The 27,104-nt window shown below is 41.4% G+C and overlaps 2 protein-coding genes across 3 annotated transcripts; one reads left to right on the top strand and one right to left on the bottom strand.

The window, feature by feature from the left end:
* Positions 1-3,657: 3,657 nt before the first annotated feature.
* plek (pleckstrin) lies at positions 3,658-15,211 on the bottom strand. The gene is made up of 9 exons (XM_079842856.1): positions 15,126-15,211; positions 13,794-13,949; positions 11,783-11,964; positions 9,970-10,061; positions 9,682-9,866; positions 7,034-7,138; positions 5,748-5,831; positions 5,586-5,658; positions 3,658-4,593 (listed from the first exon to the last, which is right to left on the bottom strand). The coding sequence occupies exons 1-9, from the start codon at positions 15,165-15,167 to the stop codon at positions 4,454-4,456; spliced, it is 1,059 nt and encodes a 352-aa protein (XP_079698982.1). The 5' UTR covers positions 15,168-15,211; the 3' UTR covers positions 3,658-4,453.
* Positions 15,212-22,071: 6,860 nt separating this feature from the next.
* cnrip1b (cannabinoid receptor interacting protein 1b) lies at positions 22,072-26,863 on the top strand. 2 transcript variants are annotated; one of them, XM_079843019.1, is made up of 4 exons: positions 22,072-22,357; positions 24,261-24,405; positions 25,806-25,906; positions 26,140-26,863. In XM_079843019.1, exons 1-4 carry the CDS (start codon positions 22,179-22,181, stop codon positions 26,174-26,176), a joined length of 462 nt encoding a protein of 153 aa, XP_079699145.1. In that variant the 5' UTR covers positions 22,072-22,178; the 3' UTR covers positions 26,177-26,863. The 2 variants fall into 2 exon arrangements, with proteins under 2 accessions (XP_079699145.1, XP_079699144.1); XM_079843018.1 differs by lacking the exon at positions 26,140-26,863 and having other exon boundaries at positions 25,806-26,087.
* Positions 26,864-27,104: the final 241 nt, after the last annotated feature.

The following is a 27,104-nucleotide window of genomic DNA, read 5'->3' on the forward strand; positions in this document are numbered from 1 at the left end:
AGACGAGAGAATTATGCATTTTATTTCTGGAAAAAATCCTCCAATGACGCAAATATCGTCATTTTGCGTCATCTGAGGATTTTTTGTCCAGAGGCTAAAGACTACAGCCAGTAGATGGAGCTGTTCCGCATGTTATCAACCCGCCCACAGTGGAGAGATCTCACGCACAGAATGTAAATGAGCACGGCCGCTGCCGCTCGGGCATTCATAACGGAGCGGTGCAGAGCAAAGTGAGTGTTTCAACCATGGGCGTCACAAGGGCCTTTTTAGGGGGGCTTCAGCTCACTCATTGTGTTTTAATGGTGCATGTACTTTTTAAATAACCATAACTTGCTCAATTTTCTACCGATTTTCAAACTGTTTGGTTTGTTATAAACGTCAGAGATGTAGTTATGACACTGCATACTTATGAAAAATTATTTATAATTTGTTCAAGCATCCATTATTATAGCCACGTTAATAACGTTGTAAGAAACCAAACCATTTGTAAATCCGTCAATATTTCAGCGAGATAAGAGTATTTGTTTTCATTCAGATCACTCGCCTTACATTAGGTACCACAGAGCTCTGCCTGTGACAAGATGGCCGCCGGTGATGACGTTAGAGACGTAAGACATCTAGCCTTTATTATGTATATCTATGGCGCTTCACCTTCTCCGTTGCTCTGGTTGGCTGTAGCGCTATCCTATTGTGTGCAGAGGAAATTTGAAAGACAACCGTTTGTCCCGCCCCTCGGATTGATCCCTGCCAATGGTGTGTTCCCAGACCCAACATCTTGATGTGGCTCTGGCTTGTCAGGCTACTGTCAACACGTTACTCTTTAAAATGTATTCAATTTAACATTCATTCATTCACATATTTTAAAAGACGGGTATAAGAGCACCAACATACACAATCAGTCAAAGTCATTTAAAAATGTAAACTCATGAATTATGAAATCTGTTAATGAGAAGACGAGCACTGGACATCTGCAGGTTAGTGAGGAGGTGTTTATTTATCATGCAGAATGCACATTTGGAAAGAAAATATATTTGTAGGAACATTTCAGCAGGTTTAAGATAATTCATGTCGACACATTGTTTTAATCAACAGACAGCCATAAAACGTAGTAATTATCGGCCCCACTTTATATTAGGTGGCCTTAAGTACTATGTACTTACATCAAAAAATAAGTACAATGTACTTACTGTGTTCAAATTGTATTGCAAAACACTTTTGCTGATATTGAGGTGGGATATGGGTAGGGTTAGGGACAGGTGTGGTGGTATGGGTAAGTTTAAGGGTAGGGTTAGGGACAGGTGTGGTGGTATGGGTAAGTTTAAGGGTAGGGTTAGGGACAGGTGTGGTGGTATGGGTCAGTTTAAGAGTAGGGTTAGTGACAGGTGTGGTGGTATGGGTAAGTTTAAGGGTAGGGTTAGGGACAGGTGTGGTGGTATGGGTAAGTTTAAGGGTAGGGTTAGGGACAGGTGTGGTGGTATGGGTAAGTTTAAGAGTAGGGTTAGTGACAGGTGTGGTGGTATGGGTAAGTTTAAGGGTAGGGTTAGGGACAGGTGTGGTGGTGTGGGTAAGTTTAAGGGTAGGGTTAGGGACAGGTGTGGTGGTATGGGTCAGTTTAAGAGTAGGGTTAGTGACAGGTGTGGTGGTATGGGTAAGTTTAAGGGTAGGGTTAGGGACAGGTGTGGTGGTATGGGTAAGTTTAAGGGTAGGGTTAGGGACAGGTGTGGTGGTATGGGTAAGTTTAAGGGTAGGGTTAGGGACAGGTGTGGTGGTGTGGGTAAGTTTAAGGGTAGGGTTAGGGACAGGTGTGGTGGTGTGGGTCAGTTTAAGGGTAGGGTTAGGGACAGGTGTGGTGGTGTGGGTCAGTTTAAGGGGAGGGTTAGGGACAGGTGTGGTGGTATGGGTAAGTTTAAGGGTAGGGTTAGAGACAGGTGTGGTGGTATGGGTCAGTTTAAGGGTAGGGTTAGGGACAGGTGTGGTGGTATGGGTAAGTTTAAGGGTAGGGTTAGGGACAAGTGTGGTGGTGTGGGTAAGTTTAAGGGTAGGGTTAGGGACAGGTGTGGTGGTGTGGGTAAATTTAAGGGTAGGGTTAGGGACAGGTGTGGTGGTGTGGGTAAGTTTAAGGGTAGGGTTAGGGACAGGTGTGGTGGTATGGGTCAGTTTAAGGGTAGGGTTAGGGACAGGTGTGGTATGGGTAAGTTTAAGGGTAGGGTTAGGGACAGGTGTGGTGATATGGGTCAGTTTAAGGGTAGGGTTAGTGACAGGTGTGGTGGTGTGGGTCAGTTTAAGGGTAGGGTTAGGGACAGGTGTGGTGGTATGGGTAAGTTTAAGGGTAGGGTTAGGGACAGGTGTGGTGGTATGGGTCAGTTTAAGGGTAGGGTTAGGGACAGGTGTGGTGGTATGGGTAAGTTTAAGGGTAGGGTTAGGGACAAGTGTGGTGGTGTGGGTCAGTTTAAGGGTAGGGTTAGGGACAGGTGTGGTGGTGTGGGTAAGTTTAAGGGTAGGGTAAGGGACAGGTGTGGTGGTGTGGGTAAGTTTAAGGGTAGGGTTAGGGACAGGTGTGGTGGTATGGGTCAGTTTAAGGGTAGGGTTAAGGACAGGTGTGGTGGTGTGGGTAAGTTTAAGGGTAGGGTTAGGGACAGGTGTGGTGGTGTGGGTAAGTTTAAGGGTAGGGTTAGGGACAGGTGTGGTGGTGTGGGTCAGTTTAAGGGTAGGGTTAGTGACAGGTGTGGTGGTGTGGGTCAGTTTAAGGGTAGGGTTAGGGACAGGTGTGGTGGTATGGGTAAGTTTAAGGGTAGGGTTAGGGACAGGTGTGGTGGTATGGGTAAGTTTAAGGGTAGGGTTAGGGACAGGTGTGGTGGTGTGGGTCAGTTTAAGAGTAGGGTTAGTGACAGGTGTGGTGGTGTGGGTCAGTTTAAGGGTAGGGTTAGGGACAGGTGTGGTGGTATGGGTAAGTTTAAGGGTAGGGTTAGGGACAGGTGTCGTGGTATGGGTAAGTTTAAGGGTAGGGTTAGGGACAGGTGTGGTGGTATGGGTAAGTTTAAGGGTAGGGTTAGGGACAGGTGTGGTGGTGTGGGTCAGTTTAAGAGTAGGGTTAGTGACAGGTGTGGTGGTGTGGGTCAGTTTAAGGGTAGGGTTAGGGACAGGTGTGGTGGTATGGGTAAGTTTAAGGGTAGGGTTAGGGACAGGTGTGGTGGTATGGGTAAGTTTAAGGGTAGGGTTAGGGACAGGTGTGGTGGTATGGGTCAGTTTAAGGGTAGGGTTAGGGACAGGTGTGGTGGTATGGGTAAGTTTAAGGGTAGGGTTAGGGACAGGTGTGGTATGGGTAAGTTTAAGGGTAGGGTTAGTGACAGGTGTGGTGGTTTGGGTAAGTTTAAGGGTAGGGTTAGGGACAGGTGTGGTGGTATGGGTAAGTTTAAGGGTAGGGTTAGGGACAGGTGTGGTGGTGTGGGTCAGTTTAAGGGTAGGGTTAGGGACAGGTGTGGTGGTATGGGTCAGTTTAAGGGTAGGGTTAGGGACAGGTGTGGTGGTATGGGTCAGTTTAAGGGTAGGGTTAGGGACAGGTGTGGTGGTATGGGTAAGTTTAAGGGTAGGGTTAGGTGTAAGGGAAGGGTCAAATGTGTAATTACAAATGTAACTACAGAAATGAATTACAGATGTAACTACATGCAGGTATTTTTTAAAATGTAAGTACAATGTAAAAACATGTATACACAATAAGTGCATTGTATCAAATTATTAATTAAAGTGTTAGTACATAGTAGTTAAGGCCACCTAATATAAAGTGGGTCCTAATAATCTGTGTTGTCACGTATGAAGGTTTTGAAACTCCTGAGTTGTAATAAGCAGAACACAGAAGTAGTTGTGCAAGTAGTACATTATTGCGACATTTGATCTCACAATTCTGAGCGAGGAAGGTTGTGAGATAAAGAGTTGCAATTACCTGTGGCAGAAACAAGCGTCCTTTAATGCTAGCTATATAACACACGTGTATGGTGTTGCTCCGAGTACTTTCACTGTGAATGCATGGTTGCTTATATAGTCATAAAATGATGGAATAGCAGTAGGGCTGTGATGTGACAGTTTTTTTTACATCTCGAGCAACTCTAGACGAGAAACAGGAAGTGCTACTGCTTTAAATAAAGACAGGAAAATGCTGGGCATTGAAGATTCCCCGAACACGCTTTCCACTGCGCTGACAGTTCTGGATGGACAGATAAAGGCGTTCAGTATCTGTCACTGGTGAAACAACACATTTGCACACATCCTGTCTCAAACTGAAAATGTGTCACATGATTGCTAGAAAGCCTTATCAAATGCGGAAAGTGCAGAAACAACAAATGTTTCATTTTTAGAAAATGCTGACGAGGAGACATATCTGGTGCGCAGACAACACTCTCTTTCAAACACATGTCTTTAAAGGACGAGTCTGTTGAACCGGACGGATCTAACGCTGTTATTTTCCGGACTTTGCAACACTTTGTATGGCTTTGATCCAGTCCTTGCGCTCATCCACTGTAGCCGCCTGAAGGTAGTAGTGCGTCTCATCCGAAGTGATGATCTCAAAGAGATTCCCATCCACCTCATGTCTCTTGGCTGCAGGAGTTTATAAGAGAGAGACACATTTGCATACCTTCTATATTGTTTAAATGCTTTACAGGCTCATTAGAATTTAGCATATATGTGTGTTGTTGTCATCATGTTGTGTTTCATATTTGTTTAACCCCTTAACTGTCACCCCCCTTTTTGAGAATACACGTGAAAAAGCACTATCCAAACTTAAAGGGCTGTAATTCAAGAAAGCTTTGGAATATAGACCTGAGTTTGGTCTTATTTAAAAGCGAACACTCTGCAGATTATTGCTGAAGTAAAAGCAATTCAAAATATGAATTTACTGTTAATAAAAAATACTGTACTAAATATTTTTTATTTTATATAAAATATATATTTTACAAAAATGTTTTCATTTACAATTACTATAAAATCAAAGCCATATGTCTAACCAAGTTGTGTTCCAAATTTGAAGTTGATATCACAAAAATTGAAGTTCCCATGAGATTTTGTTTATGCGCAATACCAAAAATAGCCACCAGTTTCATTGAAATTCCATTGATTGTTTTTTGATGCATTTTCCTGTAAATTTCTGTCCAAATGTCACTTCCATCACAAAACGGTCCCCAAATATGGAACCTTGAGACTCAGACCTTTCCGACGATATGTGTTTTGTCAAGATTAGAAAAGATTTTGATTATAAAGTAGTTAAAATAAATGTTGTAATATGAAACGTGACACCGCCCACTAGGGGGAGGAGCCCGCTAGAAGAATTTAAAGTACCATTTCCATGGTAACGCAACGTCCAATTTTAAAACGGTTTTCACAGGATGAATTTTGAGTTCCTAAGCTTTCGAATGATACCTAATTTATGATAATTATTCAAATATATGATATGAAAAAAGGCGATCAAATAAAGAGTGCCACGGGACGATGACTGCTTTACAGTTTAAAAACGTTCATGACAGATTTTGTGTCTCATTAGAATTTGGCATATATGTGTGTGTGTGTTGTTGTCATCATGTTGTGTTTCATACCATCAGGCACAAACTCCACGGCTGTCACGACTGAGCCTCGCAGGTGAATGGAGCCGAGGGGATCGACCTCACCCTTACAGACACAGACAGACCAGGCAAACGGACGTTTCAATACTACATTTGAAGAGTGTATATACTTGAAGATGACAGGAACATGCTTACCTTGGTGGGATCATAGTAGTGGATATAAGCAGGATCATCTCTAAGCATAAACTTTCGGACCTTCCAGTTCTTTCGCCGATGACCCTGTATAGGAAATAAAGTAGACAATGCACTGTAAACTAACATGGACATTTATTAAAGGGGACCTATTATGCAAAATTCACTTTTATATTGTGTTTGAACATAAATGTGTGTCGGCAGTGTGTGTACACAACCAGCCTATAATGGTAAAAATCAACACACTCCTCTTATTTAAATCCCCATAAATCATAAGCAGTGTCTCAGAACAAGCCGTTTGCAGATTCTATGCAATGTGAGGTCACATTTGCTGACGGACTCCGCCCTATTAGCATAGACCCGCCTATGACTGCTGACAGACTCCGCCCTATTAGCATAGACCCGCTAATGACTGCTGACAGACTCCGCCCTATTAGCATAGACCCGCCCATGACTGCTGACGGACTCCGCCCTATTAGCATAGACCCGCCCATGACTGCTGACGGACTCCGCCCTATTAGCATAGGCCCAGCCCACAACTGCTGACAGACTCTACCCTATTAGCATAGACCCCACACACGACTGCTGACAGACTCCACCCTATTAGCATAGACCCGCCCATGACTGCTGACAGACTCCACCCTATTAGCATAGACCCGCCAATGACTGCTGACAGACTCCACCCAATTAGCATAGACCCGCCTATGACTGCTGACAGACTCCACCCTATTAGCATAGACCCGCCTATGACTATTAGCATAGACCCGCCAATGACTGCTGACATACTCCACCCAATTAGCATAGACCCGCCTATGACTGCTGACAGACTCCACCCAATTAGCATAGACCCGCCCATGACTGCTGACGGACTCTGCCCTATTAGCATAGACCCACCCACGACTGCTGACGGACTCCGCCCTATTAGCATAGACCCGCCTACAACTGCGAAATATATGCTTGTAAGATATCCTGCTGCTGCACAAATAAAATGACCTGTAGCTAATAAAATGCTATAAAATACAGGTCATTAAAAAAGCTATAAAATGACCTGTAGCTAATCTATACAGGTGGAGCTGGGGAAGGAGGAGGGGTTCTCCTCTCAAACTGCTACAGCAAACCCTGACCAACTATTCAATTGTTGAGGAGAAAGCTCATTGGCTGCAGATGCAACTGGCACCAATCAGCTTGAGCCATGTAGTTAACGGTATAATTGTCAGCAGGTTGCGTTAAGGACCCGTCAGCCTGCACATCTAGAGTTTCATGACAGAACTTGGTATGTTTTATCTTACCTGTTTCAGCAAACAGCCCTGTTTGACTATTGCACCTCTGAACTCCTCCTTCAGGATCACGTCTTCATCACTGGAGTAACCCTCACAGAAGAATCCACTGTCTGCCTGCAAATCAACACACATGCAACAGCTCTCGTCTTGTTGTTTGTTGTACATGCCTTAAACACGTCATGCAATGTCACCTAAATTTGTAGCATGTGGACAATATGATATGATCTATATTGTACCTTTAGGGGTACAACAGCATTCCACTGGGGGCAGAACCCTTGAAAGGACAACTTAGTACCCCTACCCCTTTTTACCCCTATATAAGGTCCATAGTAGTGTGTTTAGGGTACATGTTACTACTCCAAGGCCCTGCTTTCGTCAATCCGATAAGATATGGACGAGGCTAAATACAGGTGTAAACAGGGTCTAAAACGCTTTGAGCGTGTCCACTTTCAACCACTTCCAGAGGGAAAACACATTAGACCAGATTGCGGTCATGAGGTCAAATGCAATGGCCAAGCCTCTAAAATACCCCCTACTCTCCGCCGACTGACCTAACGTGTAAACATTATGGGAAGTGCACTTGCCAGACAGGATTTAAAATTTGTCGGATGGAGACCCAAGTTTGGTTTGAAGATGAAAAATGTTCTCTCTCCATTCCTGATCTCTAACACTCACAGCGTTCGGCTGGTCTTGAGTCTGTCAGAGCAGAAACTAAAGCTGATGCCCTCCGTGTGTTTCTCCGTCGTCTGAGCGTATTCATATGTAAACTGCCGTTAGATCTAAAGATCTGAAAAACACATACATTTACCCGCCCATAGACCCTCCCCTCGAAGAAATCAGGCCAGGAGTGGTCAAAAGTGGACAAAAGAGACGGTGTCCCCCTCGTCTACTTGTGATCCGATCGACCAAAACGCATCTTAAAGAGTAGCATTATAACATAACTTTCAACAAATGTGTGTAATATGATAAAACAGCTCTGCGTTCCCACACATAAGCATGAGCGGAAGAAGCAAAAGCTCGTCTGCGGCAGAATAAAAAATTTCTGCCCGAGTCCCGTCGGATTCTTTTCCACCGGCTGTAGAGGTGAAGACGACAACACCCATCATTCCGCAAAATCAAGGCGTCATCAAGCTACACCTTTGTTTCGAATAAGCGACCTCTAGTGGTGAAATTTACATATTGTGCCTTTCAATGTCAAAAAACATTATTTCCCTCATATTCTCCATTGTTGCGGCTCCTCTTTTCCCAGTCTGTCAGTAACGCTCTGTTTAGTTCCTGTCTCTATGAAGCCCCTCCTTCTGAAAAGCACACTGTGCTCTGATTGGTCGGCTGGAGCAGTGTGCTGTGATTGGTCAAGCGATTCCAGCGTGTTTCGGAAATGCCCCGCCCCTTACCTTAACCAGCAGTTCCAACACACTAGACAAGTCAAGTCAACTTTATTTATATAGCGCTTTTAACAATGCAGATTGTTTCAAAGCAGCTTCACAGTGTTAAACAGGAAAATAATGCAACAGAATTTTATTCAGCTGTATAGCCGTTCTGGAGAAAATGGTGATGTCAAAAGCTCATTTCAATTATCATACAGTGACAATGTGGGCTTTAGATCAGTAATTAGATCAGTAATTAATTTATATGGTTAATTTAGTTTAATAATTAGATTTATTTGGATATTTAGTTGAAAAAATATAGTGTCCCCAACTGAGCAAGCCAAGCCAGAGGCAACAGCGGCAAGGAAACCAAAACCCCATTAGGAGCAGAATGGAGAAAAATAAACCTTGGGAGAAACCAGGCTCAGTCGGGGGGGCAGTTCTCCTCTGGCCAATTAACAAACAGCTTATGATTATTATTCTGGCAACTTTACAAGTCAGAGGTCATAATAGATGGGAATATTCGAAAGATCAGAGGCAGCACGCCGGAGACGGGTTTATTGAGGAGGATGTGTCGATTAAATAATTATTAAATAGGAATATTTTAACAATCGGAGTCATCATGCCGGAGACGGGTTTATTGAGGATGACATATCGATTTAAGTATTATTAAATTGTAATATTTGAACAATCGGAGTCATCATGCCGGAGACGGGTTTATTGAGGATGACATATCGATTTAAGTATTATTAAATTGTAATATTTGAACAATCGGAGTCATCATGCCGGAGACGGGTTTATTGAGGATGCCGTGTAGATGAGGCAATTTCAGGGGGAGTCTAATTGACACGGTCTCTCAGACACTTCAGGGTCATGCGTTGGTCTTCTCTGGGCGCAGGTCCACCATCTGATCTGGATACGGCCCGGATCCGGCTGACTACAGTAGACCTCGGGATAGAACAGAGAGACTACACAACTAACTAACTCAACCAGGCCCCGCCCCTTTATTTGGTGTATGAATTATTATAATGAGAAATATTGTGATGTGTTTGTTCCCAGAAGAACTCAAGATGGAGGCGTTTCAGGAGTTCAGAAACACTGACACTGATATAGAGAAGAACTGCAACATCACACAATAATGAAAGATCAACCAGGGAAAAAGCACAATAGGTCCTGTTTAAGTGTTCTGCCCCAGTGACAAGCTGTTGTACCCCTACAATTTCTGACAGCTCACTAGGTTTTGGAATCGGGCCAATAGTTAGTCCCGCCCTGTATGATTTGCATACTTACAAAATAATAAAGAGCCTCCGTTTGGTCCAAGAAAACACACTCTGCTCCTTTCTCTGCCCCATCTTTGGACACGTCTCCGGCGGGCTGCAGGAATCCCTCAGTGAGCAGTCCACTGGCCAACATCAGTCCCTCAGGTCTGTTCCTGGCCTTCCCCTCGGAGATCAACCAGTCGACCACTGTGTTTCCTGCAAGTAGATCAACACAGAAGATACAGGACATTTACCGAAAGAGAGACCTCAGTGATCATTTGGCTTAAGACCGGTTTTGACTATGAAAGGAATATCTTACCTGCGAAACAGTGATTAAACAGCCTTTTGTCCTTCTCTAGCTTCAGCTCTTTAATACCTGTGTCTTGATCTTTCATTAAAATATACAGTTCACTGAAGACAGACAGAACAAACGCAATGTTTTAACAAGTCACAGCAGGGTCTTTCAAACTTTATCACATTTCTCAAGTTTTAGCACAACATAGCGACTTTGTTTTTCAATCAATCCAACAGGTTGAGCTTCACCCAATGACAAATCACAAATTCTGATCCACACTGAAAAAAGTGAAACAACTGTGCCTTTTATTTGAAGTACTTTTTATACTGGTCTAATGGACAATCCTGGTTTCTTGCCTGGTTTCTGGGTTGTTGATTTTTTCCAATTTGACTAAAAGTTAAACATTTTTGTTTAAATAGTGTTTGTGTAAGTAATTTCAACTTAAATTACATTAACTGACTTAAAGGCCCAATGAAATCAAGTTTTTAATCTTTTAGTATGACTGTTAGCCTTAAGGTTAGGAATTAGTGTGTTCCAAAACAATGACAAAATTCACCTTTAGGAAATATAAGCATTCAAAACGCACAGCTTTTTATGACTTCACCTTCTCATCACATCTTCCGTCCAATCAAATGCTCACTAGAATCTGAAGCTCCGCCCCCCCTCCCTAAACTATAAATAGATGCTGAAACTGTGGCTGAAATCGGTCAGTTGTTCACACATTTACTGTTTTCTACATGGTGACACATAGTGGACAATGTATATTGTTTAGGAAATGATTCAGACAGTGTAAATATACTTTCAGTAGAGGCGAATGAAGTCTGGTTTCATGTTAGGTTCACACGCTCTGCCGCAGCGCACACACATACACACACACACACACACACACACACACACACATACACCAACAGCTCTGGTCTAGACTAGAGACATGAGAGCGCAACAAATTTATCAGAGCCGTTTGAATTCTGCACAGAAGGCTGTATTTCAAAGCGATATGGAGGAGATTATGATGATAAACGGTTAGAGATTAGGAGGAAACTGTGGCTTTACCAAACAGAAAGGCTCTAGTCAAACTGTGGTATTAACAAAACGCTATTGGCTGTTTCACAAAAGGGGAGGAGCTACTAACAGCTGGAGCCATTTCGGGGGAAATTACATCAGCCCATTTAATAATGCTGTGGGTTTCAAGGCACTTCAGTGGGACTTTAGTTAAATCTCATATAACTTAAAAAACTTAACATTTTGATGGGTTGAAGTAATGTAAAAATAAGTTGTTATGACTTATTGACCATGTATGACTATGTACTGGCAAGCTTAACTGCAAATACTGTGGGTTTTATCCATTTTTCTGTTGTTTATATATATATATATGCGTATTTTAAAAGGTCATCACAATAAACATTAGAGTCACCTTGAAATCAAAATGGACAATTCATAATTTTTTTATGGAACATTGCAGCATTTTTTCTAAATGATTTATTTGTGCACATCATTATTTGTTTAAATTCATGTTGATGTGTTTACTGGCACAAGGGCGGGGCCACCTGTCACTCACATGAGATCCACCAATAGCAAACCACAACCATCCAATCAATTCCCCACAGACACACTCAAGCCCCGCCCAACATTTGTTCTTGTTTGACAAGCGTTTAACTCGATATACGACACAATAGAGGAAAAAAGACCAGCGCAACTTCCCTTTCATGCTGACTTTAAGGTCTTTCAAAGTTGTCTTTATTTATAGTAGTTTACTGACAAAATGTATTGTCTTTTTTTTTAAGTTGGTCCAAAAGTATAATTTTTGTTCAGTGCAGTTTTATAACTGAAATAATACCTCAGGTTCACATTTTCCGGCAATCGAATGGATCGGCGCGTTGACTTCCTGGCAAACTTCTTGCCCCCCTTTAAACAAGTGAGCGCTCTCCTGACGTCTTTAACCCAAAGCTCCCGTTCCTCCAGGTGTGTCGCTTGGAAGAAATGGTCCTGTTTCTTAGCGGAACTGACCTTAAACACAAGCTGTTGAAGAGCAGATGATGATATTAATGAAACAATCGAGATATGTCAGAGGTATAGTATATAGGGTACAACTGGGCTAAAAGCTCCTTTGATTTTATTCTCCTCTAAACCACTAGATGGCACAAACACTTGCCTCAGCACTTTCCCAACATCTGCTTTTCAAGATGCACGTGAAAATGTGTCTGATCCTTGACGTGATCTCGGGTGACATCTGATCTAATATTTGATGTTTTTTTTTTTTTAAATGTTGTAGATTTAAGTAGCAAACGAGAATCAATCAAATGAATGTCTATATTTTGAGACAAAGGACTTGTTAAAGCTGCACTATGTAACATTTTTTCAGTAAAATATCCAAACACCACTAGGCCAGTGTTATATATTGTGTTCAGTTGAGGACTTACAATTTCCCAAATGTCTTGAACTATTTGTAAATGGTGAGAAGCTCTTTAAACCGAGGAACCGGGATGTGTGAGGGCGTGGCCTGTCAATGACATCATATCCGCGTTAGTTTCTGGTGTTATTCTGCAGAAGCGCTTTCCTCTCACTGCAGTGTGAACAAGTGTCATAGCAGAGTAACGCCATCCCATCATCAACACACTCAGATGTGTCTTAAGCCCTATTCGGACGGGATTACTTTAACATGGGGAGGTGGGGGTAAAGTCATTTTACCTCAGGACGTCTGTAATATTAATGGCCAATTCGCACGGGATAAGACATCTCAGTAAAACTAGAAGAAGTGGGAGGGGTAACTCGCTTTACGCACCACAGTAACCACAGTTGCTTCCTGTTATCACGTGAGCAAACACACAACATGGCGCCAACAAGAAAATCGCGAAACTGGAGCAGGGAGGAAACGCTTGGCTCGGTTTGGAGAGAACGCCGGTTTCAGAGGCAGTTTGAGACCATGGTGCATAATCACACTATTTGGGAACAGATTTATCGAGAAGTTGTAAGTAAATGTCCTAAAGTTGAGGAAGATGTGCCTCTACTAAGTGCTTTCGATCTTCTTTTTGGTTTAAATGGTATGCGGAAAATACTGTTGTCCCACCACCTATAACGCAACCAAGTGCTTCTTCAAGCGCCTACATGCTTGCAAAACGCGCCAAAAACTACTTTTAAACAGGAAATGACGGAATTTTACCGTACATTTTTACAGCGGGTCTATTCGAACGGGATTAGTTTTACCCGGGGTCATTTTTATAATAACCAACATATTTATAATAATAAAATATATTTATAGTTAGTACTGTAAATCTATATTACATTATTATGGGATCTACTTTTTAAAATGAACGTGTTTCTATATTTTTAAAAGCATATTTTAATGACAGTATTGGACAAAAAATTATTATTTTATTTATCAAAATAGTTAATTCTTTGCTTAAGTGATTGTTTTGAACTTAAAGTATTAACTTAACATAATTGTGTCAATGCTGGATTTGCCACCTCATACATTTATACGATTAACCACGAATAAACCACTTTTATGATTTATTTTCACACAAAATCTGTTGCTCTATAAATGTTCAATATGAACATGTATATTTTGTTCCTCACTCATACACTATGGCAGTATTTCTTATAGCTTTCCTCTAGCTCAAACTGTAGAGCATGGCGCTAGCAACGCCAAGGTCATGGGTTCGATTCCCAGGGAAAGCAAGAATTGACAAAAATGTAAAATGTGTACCTTGAATGCAATGTAAGTCGCTTTGGATAAAAGCGTCTGCCAAATGCATAAATGTAAATGTAAATGGGAGTAATGAAAAGCACAAGGTGTGCCTTCAGCCCTGTTGTACCCTATTGGTTTTAAAGACGTGTGATTCCTCCACCGTTCGTTTGGTGAAATCCTGGCACGGGCTGGTTAGCGTCGACCCGCTCAGAGGGATCATTCCCTTCGGACTGTTGTCGGTCTTCTTCTTGTAAAACTCAATGGCATCGTCTGCTAACACCACCCACACCACCTTCCATGTGTTCAGCACTGTGCCCTGCAGAACAAGAACACTTCAGCTTGACCAAATGACCAAATGAACCGAGAGCTTTGATTCAAGTAAACAAATGGTTTCCCATAAAGCATTGGCAGCACAATCGAAAAAGAATTTAGTGAAGTGCAAGCATTCAATTTCTGGCACTTTCAGTTCTGTATTTCAGTTCACACACATCTTGCGGTCAGAATTCTACTATACTGTATTTTCAGTTGCACAAATTATTGTTGTTATCATCTCAAAAATTGAGCTATTTGTAAGAGTTCAATCCAAAGGAGTCACAATGTGGATAAAATGTGTGGGATGTTTCCACTTAAAGGGTTAGTTCACCCAAAAATGTAAATTCTGTCATTAATGACTTCCCCTCATGTGGTTGGACACCCGTCAGACCTCCGTTCATCTTCAGACACAAATGAAGATATTTTAGTGTAAATCTGATGCTCTGAAAGGCCTCCATTGGCTCAATGGCACTTTACACTCTCAAGACCCTTAAAAGACACTAAAGACGTCGATACAAAGTCCATCTCACTACAGTGGTTCTACAATAACTTTATGAAGACGAGAATAGTTTTTGTGCGCAAAAAAACCCAAAATAACGACTTGCATAGTGATGACGATTTCAAAACACGGCCTCATGAAGCTTCGAAGCGTTATGAATCAGTGAGTCGAATCATGATTCAGATTCAACTGCTGAATCGACTCACTGATTCATAACGCTTCGAAGCTTAATGAGGCCGTGTTTTGAAATCGGTCATCACTATATAAGTCGTTATTTAGGGTTTTTTTGCGCACAGAAACTATTCTCGTCTTTATAAAGTTATTGTAGAGCCACTGTAGTGAGATGGACTTTGTATCGACGTCTTTAGTGTCTTTTAAGGGTCTTGAGAGTGTAAAGTGCCATTGAGCCAATGGAGGCCTTTCAGAGCCATCAGATTTACACTAAAATATCTTCATTTGTGTCTGAAGATGAACGGAGGTCTGACGGGTGTCCAACGACATGAGGGGAAGTCATTAATGACAGAATTTACATTTTTGGGTGAACTAACCCTTTAAGTTCCCAAAAATGAAGCAAGGGGAAAAAAATGACAAAACATCATCACAGTGCTTGATAGTCTTAGCTTAGTATTCTTGCTTATGACACATCACATAGAAAAGCTATTTCACCAGAATCACTCTTACCTTTTTCACCAAGTATCCTTCCCTGATTGTTGTTGGCTCCATCGCTGTGAGCTCCAGAGCGTGTGTTGTCTCTACAGGGAGTGGTGAATAAGACCCATACGCTTCTGAGTTTGTGACGCGTAACCTCGCCTTGACAGTTATAGACATATATTGGTGAAAGGGAAGTTGCACATTGCCTGACTAACTTGGTCAGCCCAGTTTCCTCTGTGTTTTCAGCACACAGTAAATGTGTCAGAGGCTCGATGACACCCGTGTGTTTAGTGATAATAAACCCATGATGAGTGAACGCCTGTCGCTGATAGAGGAAGAGTTGTTTTCAGTCCATTCTGACCCTATGAACAAATGTATCAAGCATTTTTCATGCCACTTTTAATATCTAAAAAACGCCATTTAACGTTTTTAAGGTCCTTTACTGAAATGTGGTGCTTCAATGAACCATTGAGGAGTGCATCTGTGGGACTATTACTTCAACAACACAGGAAGTCGAATGAAAGGAGTACAAGAGGTGTTACAAAAGAGATGTACATCGCATGCCTGCGGTCGCTGTGTTCGCCGTTTATGAACAGAACAAAGGTGCAACACCCATCTGAGGATTTGAAATATCATCCAATAGTTTAAAATGTTGATGGTAAATTCAATGATTGTTGACAAATCAACCGAATGAAAGGGGTTTTCACAAGTGGTTTTGAGAGGAAGTGAGAGAAATGTTATGCTATCTATATTCATCATCTCTTATCTTATTACCTGATCTATTGTGTCTCTTTACGTTTACAGTCAGAACAAGACACACACAAGCAGTACTGCGATGTTTCAGCACTGTATACTGTATTAATAATTGATACGTGTTGTTTTATTGAATGATTGCCAGTTCAAATATGGTATACCATGGTATTTACACAGCAATGATGTCTTTGTTACAAGCATTCTCTGTGAATATGTATTGTGAAAGTGCTTTACAAATAAAACACTCTGTGTTGTTTCAATCCAAATGTGGGTCAAATATGGACAAAGCCAGCTAAATTACATTTTTAACCGGTTGGGTTTGTCCATTCGACCCAAAATATGTTTTAAAACAATTGTGGGTTTATGTCCAAGTTATTTACGTATGTTTGTGAACGTGATTTCACCAAGTAGAAGCATCAAAGGGTTCTACATCATTCTTAGTCACCAATTATCTTCCTCAGATATTAGGGAGAAGTTAGAGGATTGTTCCCTATCCCCTATATAGTGCACTGTCTGATTGTTCTCTATCCCCTTTATAATGCACTGTCTGATCGTTCCCTAACCCCTATATAGAGCACTGTCTGATTGTTCCCTAGCCCCTATATAGTGCACTTTCTGATTGTTCCCTATCCCCTATATAGTGCACTGTCTGATTGTTCCCTATCCCCTATATAGAGAGCACTGTCTGATTGTTCCCTATCCCCTATATAGTGCACTGTCTGATCGTTCCCTATCCCCTATTTAGTGCACTTTCTGATTGTTCCCTATCCCCTATATAGTGCACTGTCTGATTGTTCCCTATCCCCTATATAGTGCACTGTCTGATCGTTCCCTATCCCCTATATAGTGCACTGTCTGATTGTTCTCTATCCCCTTTATAGTGCACTGTCTGATCGTTCCCTAACCCCTATATAGAGCACTGTCTGATTGTTCCCTAGCCCCTATATAGTGCACTGTCTGATTGTTCCCTATCCCCTATATAGTGCACTTTCTGATTGTTCCCTATCCCCTATATAGTGCACTGTCTGATTGTTCTCTATCCCCTATATAGTGCACTGTCTGATTGTTCCCTATCCCCTATATAGAGAGCACTGCCTGATTGTTCCCTATCCCCTATATAGTGCACTGTCTGATCGTTCCCTATCCCCTATATAGTGCACTTTCTGATTGTTCCCTATCCCCTATATAGTGCACTGTCTGATTGTTCCCTATCCCCTATATAGTGCACTGTCTGATCGTTCCCTATCCCCTATATAGTGCACTTTCTGATTGTTCCCTATCCCCTATATAGTGCACTGTCTGATTGTTCCCTATCCCCTATATAGTGCACTGTCTGATCGTTCCCTATCCCCTATATAGTGCACTTTCTGATTGTTCCCTATCCCCTATATAGTGCACTGTCTGATTGTTCCCTATCCCCTATATAGAGAGCACTGTCTGATTGTTCCCTATCCCCTATATAGTGCACTTTCTGATTGTTCCCTATCCCCTATATAGTGCACTTTCTGATTGTTCCCTATCCCCTATATAGTGCACTGTCTGATTGTTCCCTATCCCCTATATAGTGCACTGTCTGATCGTTCCCTATCCCCTATATAGTGCACTGTCTGATTGTTCTCTATCCCCTTTATAGAGCACTGTCTGATTGTTCCCTAGCCCCTATATAGTGCACTGTCTGATTGTTCTCTATCCCCTATATAGTGCACTGTCTGAATCATTCCCTATCCCCTATATAGTGCACTGTCTGATAGTTCCCTATCCCTTATATACTGTACTGTCTGAATCATTCCCTATATCCTATATTGTGCACTGTCTGATTGTTCCCTATCCCCTATATAGTGCACTGTCTGATTGTTCCCTATCCCCTATATAGTGCACTGTCTGATTGTTCCCTATCCCCTTTATAGTGCACTGTCTGATCGTTCCCTATCCCCTATATAGTGCACTGTCTGATCGTTCCCTATCCCCTATATAGTGCACTGTCTGATTGTTCCCTATCCCCTATATAATGCACTGTCTGATTAGGGGATAGGGAATTATTCAGACAGAGCACTATATAGGGGGTAGGGAATGATTCAGACAGTTCACTATATAAGGGATAGGGAATTATTTAGACAGAGCACTATATAGGGTATAGGGAACGATCAGACAGTGCACTATATAGGGGACGGAACAATTCAGACAGTTCACTATATAGGGGATAGGGAATGATTCAGACAGTGCACTATATAGGGGATAGGGAATTGTTCATACAGTGCACTATATAGGGGATAGGGAATTATTCAGACAGAGCACTATATAGGGGACGGAACGATTCAGACAGTGCACTGTATAGGGGATAGGGGACGATCAGACATTGCACTATATAGGGGACGGAACGATTCAGACAGTTCACTATATAGGGCATATGGAATTATTCAGACAGGGCACTATGTAGGGGATAGGGAACAATCAGACAGTGCACTATATAGGGGATAGGGAACGATCAGACAGTGCACTATATAGGGGATAGGGAACGATCAGACAGTGCACTATATAGGGGATAGGGAACGATCAGACAGTGCACTATATAGGATATAGGGAATGATTCAGACAGTGCAGTATATAGGGGATAGGGAACTATCAGACAGTGCACTATATAGGGGATAGGGAATGATTCAGACAGTGCACTATATAGGGGACGGAACGATCAGACAGTGCACTATATAGGGGACGGAACGATCAGAAAGTGCACTATATAGGGGATAGGGAACGATCAGACAGTGCACTATATAGGGGATAGGGAACGATCAGACAGTGCACTATATAGGGGATAGGGAACGATCAGACAGTGCACTATATAGGGGATAGGGAATGATTCAGACAGTGCACTATATAGGGGACAGAACGATCAGACAATGCACAGGGGACGGAACGATCAGACAGTGCACTATATAGCGGATAGGGAACGATCAGACAGTGCACTATATAGGGGATAGAGAACGATCAGACAGTGCACTATATAGGGGATAGAGAACGATCAGACAGTGCACTATATAGGGGATAGGGAACGATCAGACAGTGCACTATATAGGGGATAGAGAACGATCAGACAGTGCACTATATAGGGGATAGAGAACGATCAGACAGTGCACTATATAGGGGATAGGGAACGATAAGACAGTGCACTATATAGGGGATAGGGAACGATCAGACAGTGCACTATATAGGATATAGGGAATGATTCAGACAGTGCAGTATATAGGGGATAGGGAACTATCAGACAGTGCACTATATAGGGGATAGGGAATGATTCAGACAGTGCACTATATAGGGGACGGAACGATCAGACAGTGCACTATATAGGGGACGGAACGATCAGAAAGTGCACTATATAGGGGATAGGGAACGATCAGACAGTGCACTATATAGGGGATAGGGAACGATCAGACAGTGCACTATATAGGGGATAGGGAGCGATCAGACAGTGCACTATATAGGGGATAGGGAATGATTCAGACAGTGCACTATATAGGGGACAGAACGATCAGACAATGCACAGGGGACGGAACGATCAGACAGTGCACTATATAGCGGATAGGGAACGATCAGACAGTGCACTATATAGGGGATAGAGAACGATCAGACAGTGCACTATATAGGGGATAGAGAACGATCAGACAGTGCACTATATAGGGGATAGGGAACGATCAGACAGTGCACTATATAGGGGATAGAGAACGATCAGACAGTGCACTATATAGGGGATAGAGAACGATCAGACAGTGCACTATATAGGGGATAGGGAACGATCAGACAGTGCACTATATAGGGGATAGAGAACGATCAGACAGTGCACTATATAGGGGATAGAGAACGATCAGACAGTGCACTATATAGGGGACGGAACGATCAGACAGTGCACTATATAGGGGATAGAGAACGATCAGACAGTGCACTATATAGGGGATAGAGAACGATCAGACAGTGCACTATATAGGGGATAGAGAACGATCAGACAGTGCACTATATAGGGGATAGGGAACGATCAGACAGTGCACTATATAGGGGATAGAGAACGATCAGACAGTGCACTATATAGGGGATAGGGAACGATCAGACAGTGCACTATATAGGGGACAGAACGATCAGACAGTGCACTATATAGGGGATAGGGAACGATCAGACAGTGCACTATATAGGGGATAGGGAACGATCAGACAGTGCACTATATAGGGGATAGAGAACGATCAGACAGTGCACTATATAGGGGATAGAGAACGATCAGACAGTGCACTATATAGGGGATAGAGAACGATCAGACAGTGCACTATATAGGGGATAGAGAACGATCAGACAGTGCACTATATAGGGGATAGAGAACGATCAGACAGTGCACTATATAGGGGATAGGGAACGATCAGACAGTGCACTATATAGGGGATAGAGAACGATCAGACAGTGCACTATATAGGGGATAGGGAACGATCAGACAGTGCACTATATAGGCGACGGAACGATCAGACAGTGCACTAAATAGAGGATGGGGAATGATTAGACAGTGCTCTATATAGGGGATAGAGAATGATCAGACAGTGCACTATATAGGTGACGGAACGATCAGACAGTGCACTATATAGGGGATAGAGAACGATCAGACAGTGCACTATATAGGGGATAGAGAACGATCAGTCAGTGCACTTTATAGGGGATAGAGAACGATCAGACAGTGCACTATATAGGGGATAGAGAACGATCAGACAGTGCACTATATAGGGGATAGGGAACGATCAGACAGTGCACTATATAGGGGATAGAGAACGATCAGACAGTGCACTATATAGGGGATAGAGAACGATCAGACAGTGCACTATATAGGGGATAGAGAACGATCAGACAGTGCACTATATAGGGGATAGAGAACGATCAGACAGTGCACTATATAGGGGATAGAGAACGATCAGACAGTGCACTATATAGGGGATAGAGAACGATCAGACAGTGCACTATATAGGGGATAGAGAACGATCAGACAGTGCACTATATAGGGGATAGGGAATGATCAGACAGTGCACTATATAGGGGATAGAGAACGATCAGACAGTGCACTATATAGGGGATAGGGAACGATCAGACAGTGCACTATATAGGCGACGGAACGATCAGACAGTGCACTAAATAGGGGACGGAACGATCAGACAGTGCACTATAGGGGATAGGGAACGATCAGACAGTGCACTATATAGAGGATGGGGAATGATTAGACAGTGCTCTATATAGGGGATAGAGAATGATCAGACAGTGCACTATATAGGGGACGGAACGATCAGACAGTGCACTATATAGGGGATAGAGAACGATCAGACAGTGCACTATATAGGGGATAGAGAACGATCAGTCAGTGCACTTTATAGGGGATAGAGAACGATCAGACAGTGCACTATATAGGGGATAGAGAACAATCAGACAGTGCACTATATAGGGGATAGGGAACGATCAGACAGTGCACTATATAGGGGATAGGGAACGATCAGACAGTGCACTATATAGGGGATAGAGAACGATCAGACAGTGCACTATATAGGGGATAGAGAACGATCAGACAGTGCACTATATAGGGGATAGAGAACGATCAGACAGTGCACTATATAGGGGATAGAGAACGATCAGACAGTGCACTATATAGGGGATAGGGAACGATCAGACAGTGCACTATATAGGGGATAGGGAACGATCAGACAGTGCACTATATAGGGGATAGGGAACGATCAGACAGTGCACTATATAGGGGATAGGGAACGATCAGACAATGGGAACTAAGTGCCATTGAACATGTATAAAACAGTAATAATGTGTGCACGTGTTTTGGAGCACAGCTGATAGATAACAGTGAGGCTCACATATTCATACCAAGAGCCAAAAAACTTCAATTTTCATTTCATGGGGACTTTAATGGAGACAAACCCTCATGGTATTGTCATGATTCATGTTCAAAACCAAGAACACAGTAATATTGTCATGCTATTAGCATACATCTGATCTTTACATTGAGCAGCTGTACATAATGAAATGCTCAATGAAGCGAATGCACGGATGTTGTATAGCTGTATCTGAGGCTCTCTTTGAAGGCTCTCGTTGAATCTCTCTTGATCTCATTAGGTGGCGCGCGCGCGCTCGGATTACTGTAGGGATTATGGACAGGAACAGCACACATGACTTTGGACGTGCTTTCTGCGATGCGGTTTCCACGGGTTTCCACTCGAGCGCATCGCGGCTCACAGGTTCACTTCAGCCTGAGAGATCCTGAGCTCTTCCCTCACACCTGACCGCCTCTCCGCTTCATCTGGCATCATGGCAGGCATACCACAGCTGATTAAAGTCGGCGTTTCGCTGAAAACCACCCCGAGTAACGGACCCGTCTTCTTCAAATCGGACGGCACGAGATTCGGTCAGACCAGAACCATCAAATTATTGACGGGAACGAAATACAAGGTCGATGTGGTCGTTAAACCGGGAGCAGTTGAGGCGACGTGAGTAGATCATGCTTTGTCTATTAGTAAGTGGACTTATATTGATTCTCTTATTGTTGGCATCAACATTGAGACAGAATAGCCTAAACGTGCAGATGTGATGTAAAATGACAGATGACCAATGGTACCAATGAGATCATGTAATGCTGAATATTTATTTGATCTCATTGTGTTTGGCATTCAAACATGGCATATTCCAAAAAATAGGCTACCATGGTTAACTGCTCATATATATAGTGAAAAAAAAGAAAACTTTGGACGTGACATCTCGTGATTTCTCCATATGGGATGTCATGATTGTAGGGCTTATCCTGCAGGATTGTGTCTCCTCTGACAGATTGCTTCCTTTGGCAGTCAGATCCAGACGATTAAGGCATCACCATCACCCGTGTGTGTGTGTGTGTGTGTGTGTGTGTGTGTGTGTGTGTGTGTGTGTGTGTGTCTGACTGTGTGTTGTAGTGTGTGTAGGACTACAGATCTAGGCTACGATGTCTGTCAATCAAATAGATATTGCAATCTGAATAATCTCGAGTTTCTGTTTCATTTAAAAATAGTTAGGCCTTAGTTATTCCGTCACATGCTTTCCATCCATAAATGATATTCCCATATTAGCTATTAAAGGTCAGTATAGGATACAACGGGACTAAACCTTAAGAAATATGTGCTTTGCATTAATCCCATAGTGTATGATTGAAGAAAATGATTTATTGATGGAAAATTATATGGGTGTTTCTGCAACTACGGGCACTTTTGACTATCCCAATTTTTTTTTTTAAATCAACCTCTATGAATTAACATTTGAACCATCACAGTCTGTAATACATATAAAAATGTACACAAAATTGAATGTAGTCTTTAAGATTTTAATCTGGAACATGTTTATTTTTATGTTTTTTGAGTCATCTTCCTAAAAAGTGTCCTTATTTTATAATTTTTTATTTATTAATTTCCATAAAAATGTAATATATTTAAATAGCTTTTTCAAATTTGATGCAGTTTTGTAAGTACTGATATAAAAAAAATAACATACAAAATAGGGAATACATGTTTTTTTTCTATGACGTAAAATTTTTACAGTAACCTTTGATGCCAATTGTTTCCATACACAAAATATAACATATTTCACTTTTTTATGACAGATGTTGCAATTTCAATGTGTAAAGCATTAAAATATGTTAATATAAAAATATATATGAAAAAAACAGAAACAAAATTATTTTAAAAAGTAACGATTCTGAAAGCATTGAAGGAGATCCCATAATAATTTAATATAGATTTACAGTATATGTTGGTTTCATTATGAATATAGTGATTATCTCGATTAATGTGGACACTCAACTTAATATATGATATTTCCCATCTGAATCTAATCATGTCATAAATGTTAAAGTCAGCTGCTGTTTATTATCATGTGAATTATTGTGTCTTTCGCCCCTTTTACATATTCTTCTGTTATTGAAAAACTGTTGCCTTTGTCTCAAAATGATTGAATGTATCAAAATATAGACATTCGTTTTATTGATCCTCATCTGCTATTTATATGTACAAATATTTCAAAAAACATCAAATTCCTCGTCTGGGATCAGTCAGAGCCTCTGAAACTGCAGTGATTCGGTTGGTTCCCATTGAAGTCCATTATGTGCAGAAAAATCCTGGAATGTTTTCCTCAAAAAACGTCATTTCTTTTCCACTGAAGAAAGAAACACATGAACATCTGGGATGAGGAAAATATCAGGAAATGTTCATTTTGAAGTGAACTATCCTTTATAAACTGATGTTTTGGAAGTGCTGAGGCAGGTTTCTGTGCCATCTAGTGGTTTAGAGGAGAATAAAATCACAGGAGCTTTAGCCAGTGTATTTTTGTTTGCCGTGTCAGTCTCCTCCTCTCTCTCTCTCTCCTCAGATCCATGACTGTTGGCGGCGTGACGTTTCCTCTGGAGCAGCAGACTAAAGACCCTCAGTCTGTAGTGTACACCGGCATGTACAACACCGAGGGAGTAACACACACCAAAAGTGGAGAAAGGCAACCCGTTCCAGTCAACATACAGGTGAGAGACGCTTTGGAACACCAATGCATTATAAAGCCTGAAGAAGAACATAGAGGTTCTTTAGTGGCTTCTATGGTTTTATTAAAGGGATAGTTCACCCAAAAACGAAAATTAGCCCATGATTTACTCGCCCTCAAGTCATCCGAGGTGTGCATGACATTCTTCTTTCAGACGAACACAAAAAGAGTTATATTGAAATATTATTTATTATTAATTAAAAATGTCCCGGCTCTTCCAAGCTTTATAATGGCAGTGAATGACTGTTTCTGTTTGAAGTCCATAAAAGTGCATCTATCTATCATAAAAGTGCATCTGTCCATCATAAAAGTGCATCTGTCCATCATAAAAGTGCATCTATCCATCATAAAAGTGCATCTGTCCATCATAAAAGTGCATCTGTCCATCATAAAAGTGCATCCATCATCATAAAAGTGCATCTATCCGTCATAAAAGTGCATCCATCCATCATAAAAGTGCATCTATCCATCATAAAAGTGCATCCATCCATCATAAAAGTGCATCCATCCATCATAAAAGTGCATCTGTCCATCATAAAAGTGCATCTGTCCATCATAAAAGTGCATCTATCCATTATAAAAGTGCATCTGTCCATCATAAAAGTGCATCCATCCATCATAAAAGTGCATCTGTCCATCATAAAAGTGCATCTATCCATCATAAAAGTGCATCCATCCATCATAAAAGTGCATCCATCCATCATAAAAGTGCATCTGTCCATCATAAAAGTGCATCTGTCCATCATAAAAGTGCATCTGTCCATCATAAAAGTGCATCTATCCTTCATAAAAGTGCATCTGTCCATCATAAAAGTGCATCTGTCCATCATAAAAGTGCATCTATCCATCATAAAAGTGCATCTGTCCATCATAAAAGTGCATCTATCCTTCATAAAAGTGCATCTATCCTTCATAAAAGTGCATCTATCCATCATAAAAGTGCATCTATCCATCATAAAAGTGCATCTATCCATCATAAAAGTGCATCTATCCATCATAAAAGTGCATCTGTCCATCATAAAAGTGCATCTATCCATCATAAAAGTGCATCTGTCCATCATAAAAGTGCATCTGTCCATCATAAAAGTGCATCCATCATCATAAAAGTGCATCTGTCCATCATAAAAGTGCATCTGTCCATCATAATCCTCTAGATGCACTTGAGGGTGAGTAAATCATGGGCTAATTTTCATTTTTGTCAGAACTATACCTTTAACATCCATAGAATCTTTCCATTCCACAAAACATTCTTTATAGTGGAGAAAAAGGTAACCAGGGAACCAAAAATATGGTATCTCTGCAAAGCCACCCTTTGGAGTGTGTTTTTAAAGCATGCGAGTGTAAGAGTGAGAGTGTGTCCTGATGTGTTTCTGTGCTGGACAGTTCACTCAGGCCGGGCTTTTCGAGACGGTCTGGCAGGTGAAGTTCTACAACTACAGCAAGAGGGAGCACTGCCAGTGGGGGAACAGCTTCAGCAGCATCGAGTATGAGTGCAAACCCAGCGACACACACACACTCATGTGGATCAACAAAGAGCTGTTTCTGTGACAGACCTGTGTGTGTGTGTGTGTGTGTGTGTGAGAGAAGACAATCTTGTGAAGAGCTAGAATCCTCCACAACAACACACTTGAAACAAGAATGAAAGGAGTTTCTCTGGATCTGAGTGCTGGAGATCAGGTGTGTGTGTTTGAGCTGATCTTTACTCTGTTTGTTGTAGAGTTGCTTCCAGTTGTCTACCTCTGAAGAACCCGTGAGGATGAAGTTTACTTTTACATGAGTTTACAGATTTTATATAGAATTGTTATTATACCGTTTGTTAATGTAGCATTTTCATAGTGATTAGTGTGTCTTTTTATGAGTATTTTGTCATGGTGCATTGTGATATATGTGCAATAATTGTGAGTGGATGTATTTTTCCAGACTTTTGCATTTTTGAAAATGGCAATATTCTATCAAATAAAAAACAAAAATGCAATATGATGTAATAAATAATATCGGAGTGGTCTCAGACTTTATACTGACCTGTATCGGTAGCCTTTTTGTCCCCTGTAGAGATCATGAAGTTACTGCCTTAAAATGTTGGACAATATCATTGTCAAACCTGTCTTAGTCATAAATAACACCATTTGAATTATAAGCACATTGAAGTTTATTAAAAACATTTTTTTTACATCATTTTGAAACCCCATATTTGGCCATTTTTCCTATGTTCCCAGATCTGTGTATCCCAATTTCATGATAAATTCAACCATGTGATCCCCCCCCCCCATCCCATTGTTGGATATATTAGTAAAGATTCTCTCTAATGTATATATTCTTTTTAATAATTACATTTATTTAAGCAATAATAATCAAGGTTTTTAGCTTGTCCCTTAATTTACTGTCCACTTTGTTATTTTTGACTGCAAGATGAAAAAATAAACATTGTTTAACGTTCTGTCATAAAGTAGTCTTCGCTTCTTTGGAGGGAAAGCGACTTGAGAAAGTGAGTGAGATCTTCTATTATGCTATTGTTAATTGTCTATTTTTACCCATTTTATCTTTCAAATTTGATGTGGTCAACCTTAGCATGTCCACCCTGTTAAATCAGACGACCTAACAGAGTGGACATAGTGATTATGGAAATAATTTATACTTATAAATTATTCACCCAGTTAATATTTTGTCCCCCCTGTTATTATT

Source organism: Gobio gobio (assembly GCF_949357685.1).
Source record: "Gobio gobio genome assembly, chromosome: 18".
In the NCBI taxonomy this organism is placed as follows: Eukaryota; Metazoa; Chordata; class Actinopteri; order Cypriniformes; family Gobionidae; genus Gobio; species Gobio gobio.

Excerpts from the sequence above, each read along its gene's own strand:
- plek (XM_079842856.1), bottom strand. The coding sequence starts at position 15,167 with ATGGAGCCAACAACAATCAGGGAAGGATACTTGGTGAAAAAG. Across the intron at positions 11,965-13,793 it reads AGGATTTCACCAAACGAACG|CTTGTGTTTAAGGTCAGTTC; the intron begins GTGGAGGAATCA and ends GCTCTTCAACAG. Across the intron at positions 5,659-5,747 it reads ACTACTATGATCCCACCAAG|GGTGAGGTCGATCCCCTCGG; the intron begins GTAAGCATGTTC and ends TGTGTCTGTAAG.
- cnrip1b (XM_079843018.1), top strand. The coding sequence starts at position 22,179 with ATGGCAGGCATACCACAGCTGATTAAAGTCGGCGTTTCGCTGAAAACC. Across the intron at positions 22,358-24,260 it reads CCGGGAGCAGTTGAGGCGAC|ATCCATGACTGTTGGCGGCG; the intron begins GTGAGTAGATCA and ends CTCTCTCCTCAG. Across the intron at positions 24,406-25,805 it reads CCGTTCCAGTCAACATACAG|TTCACTCAGGCCGGGCTTTT; the intron begins GTGAGAGACGCT and ends TGTGCTGGACAG.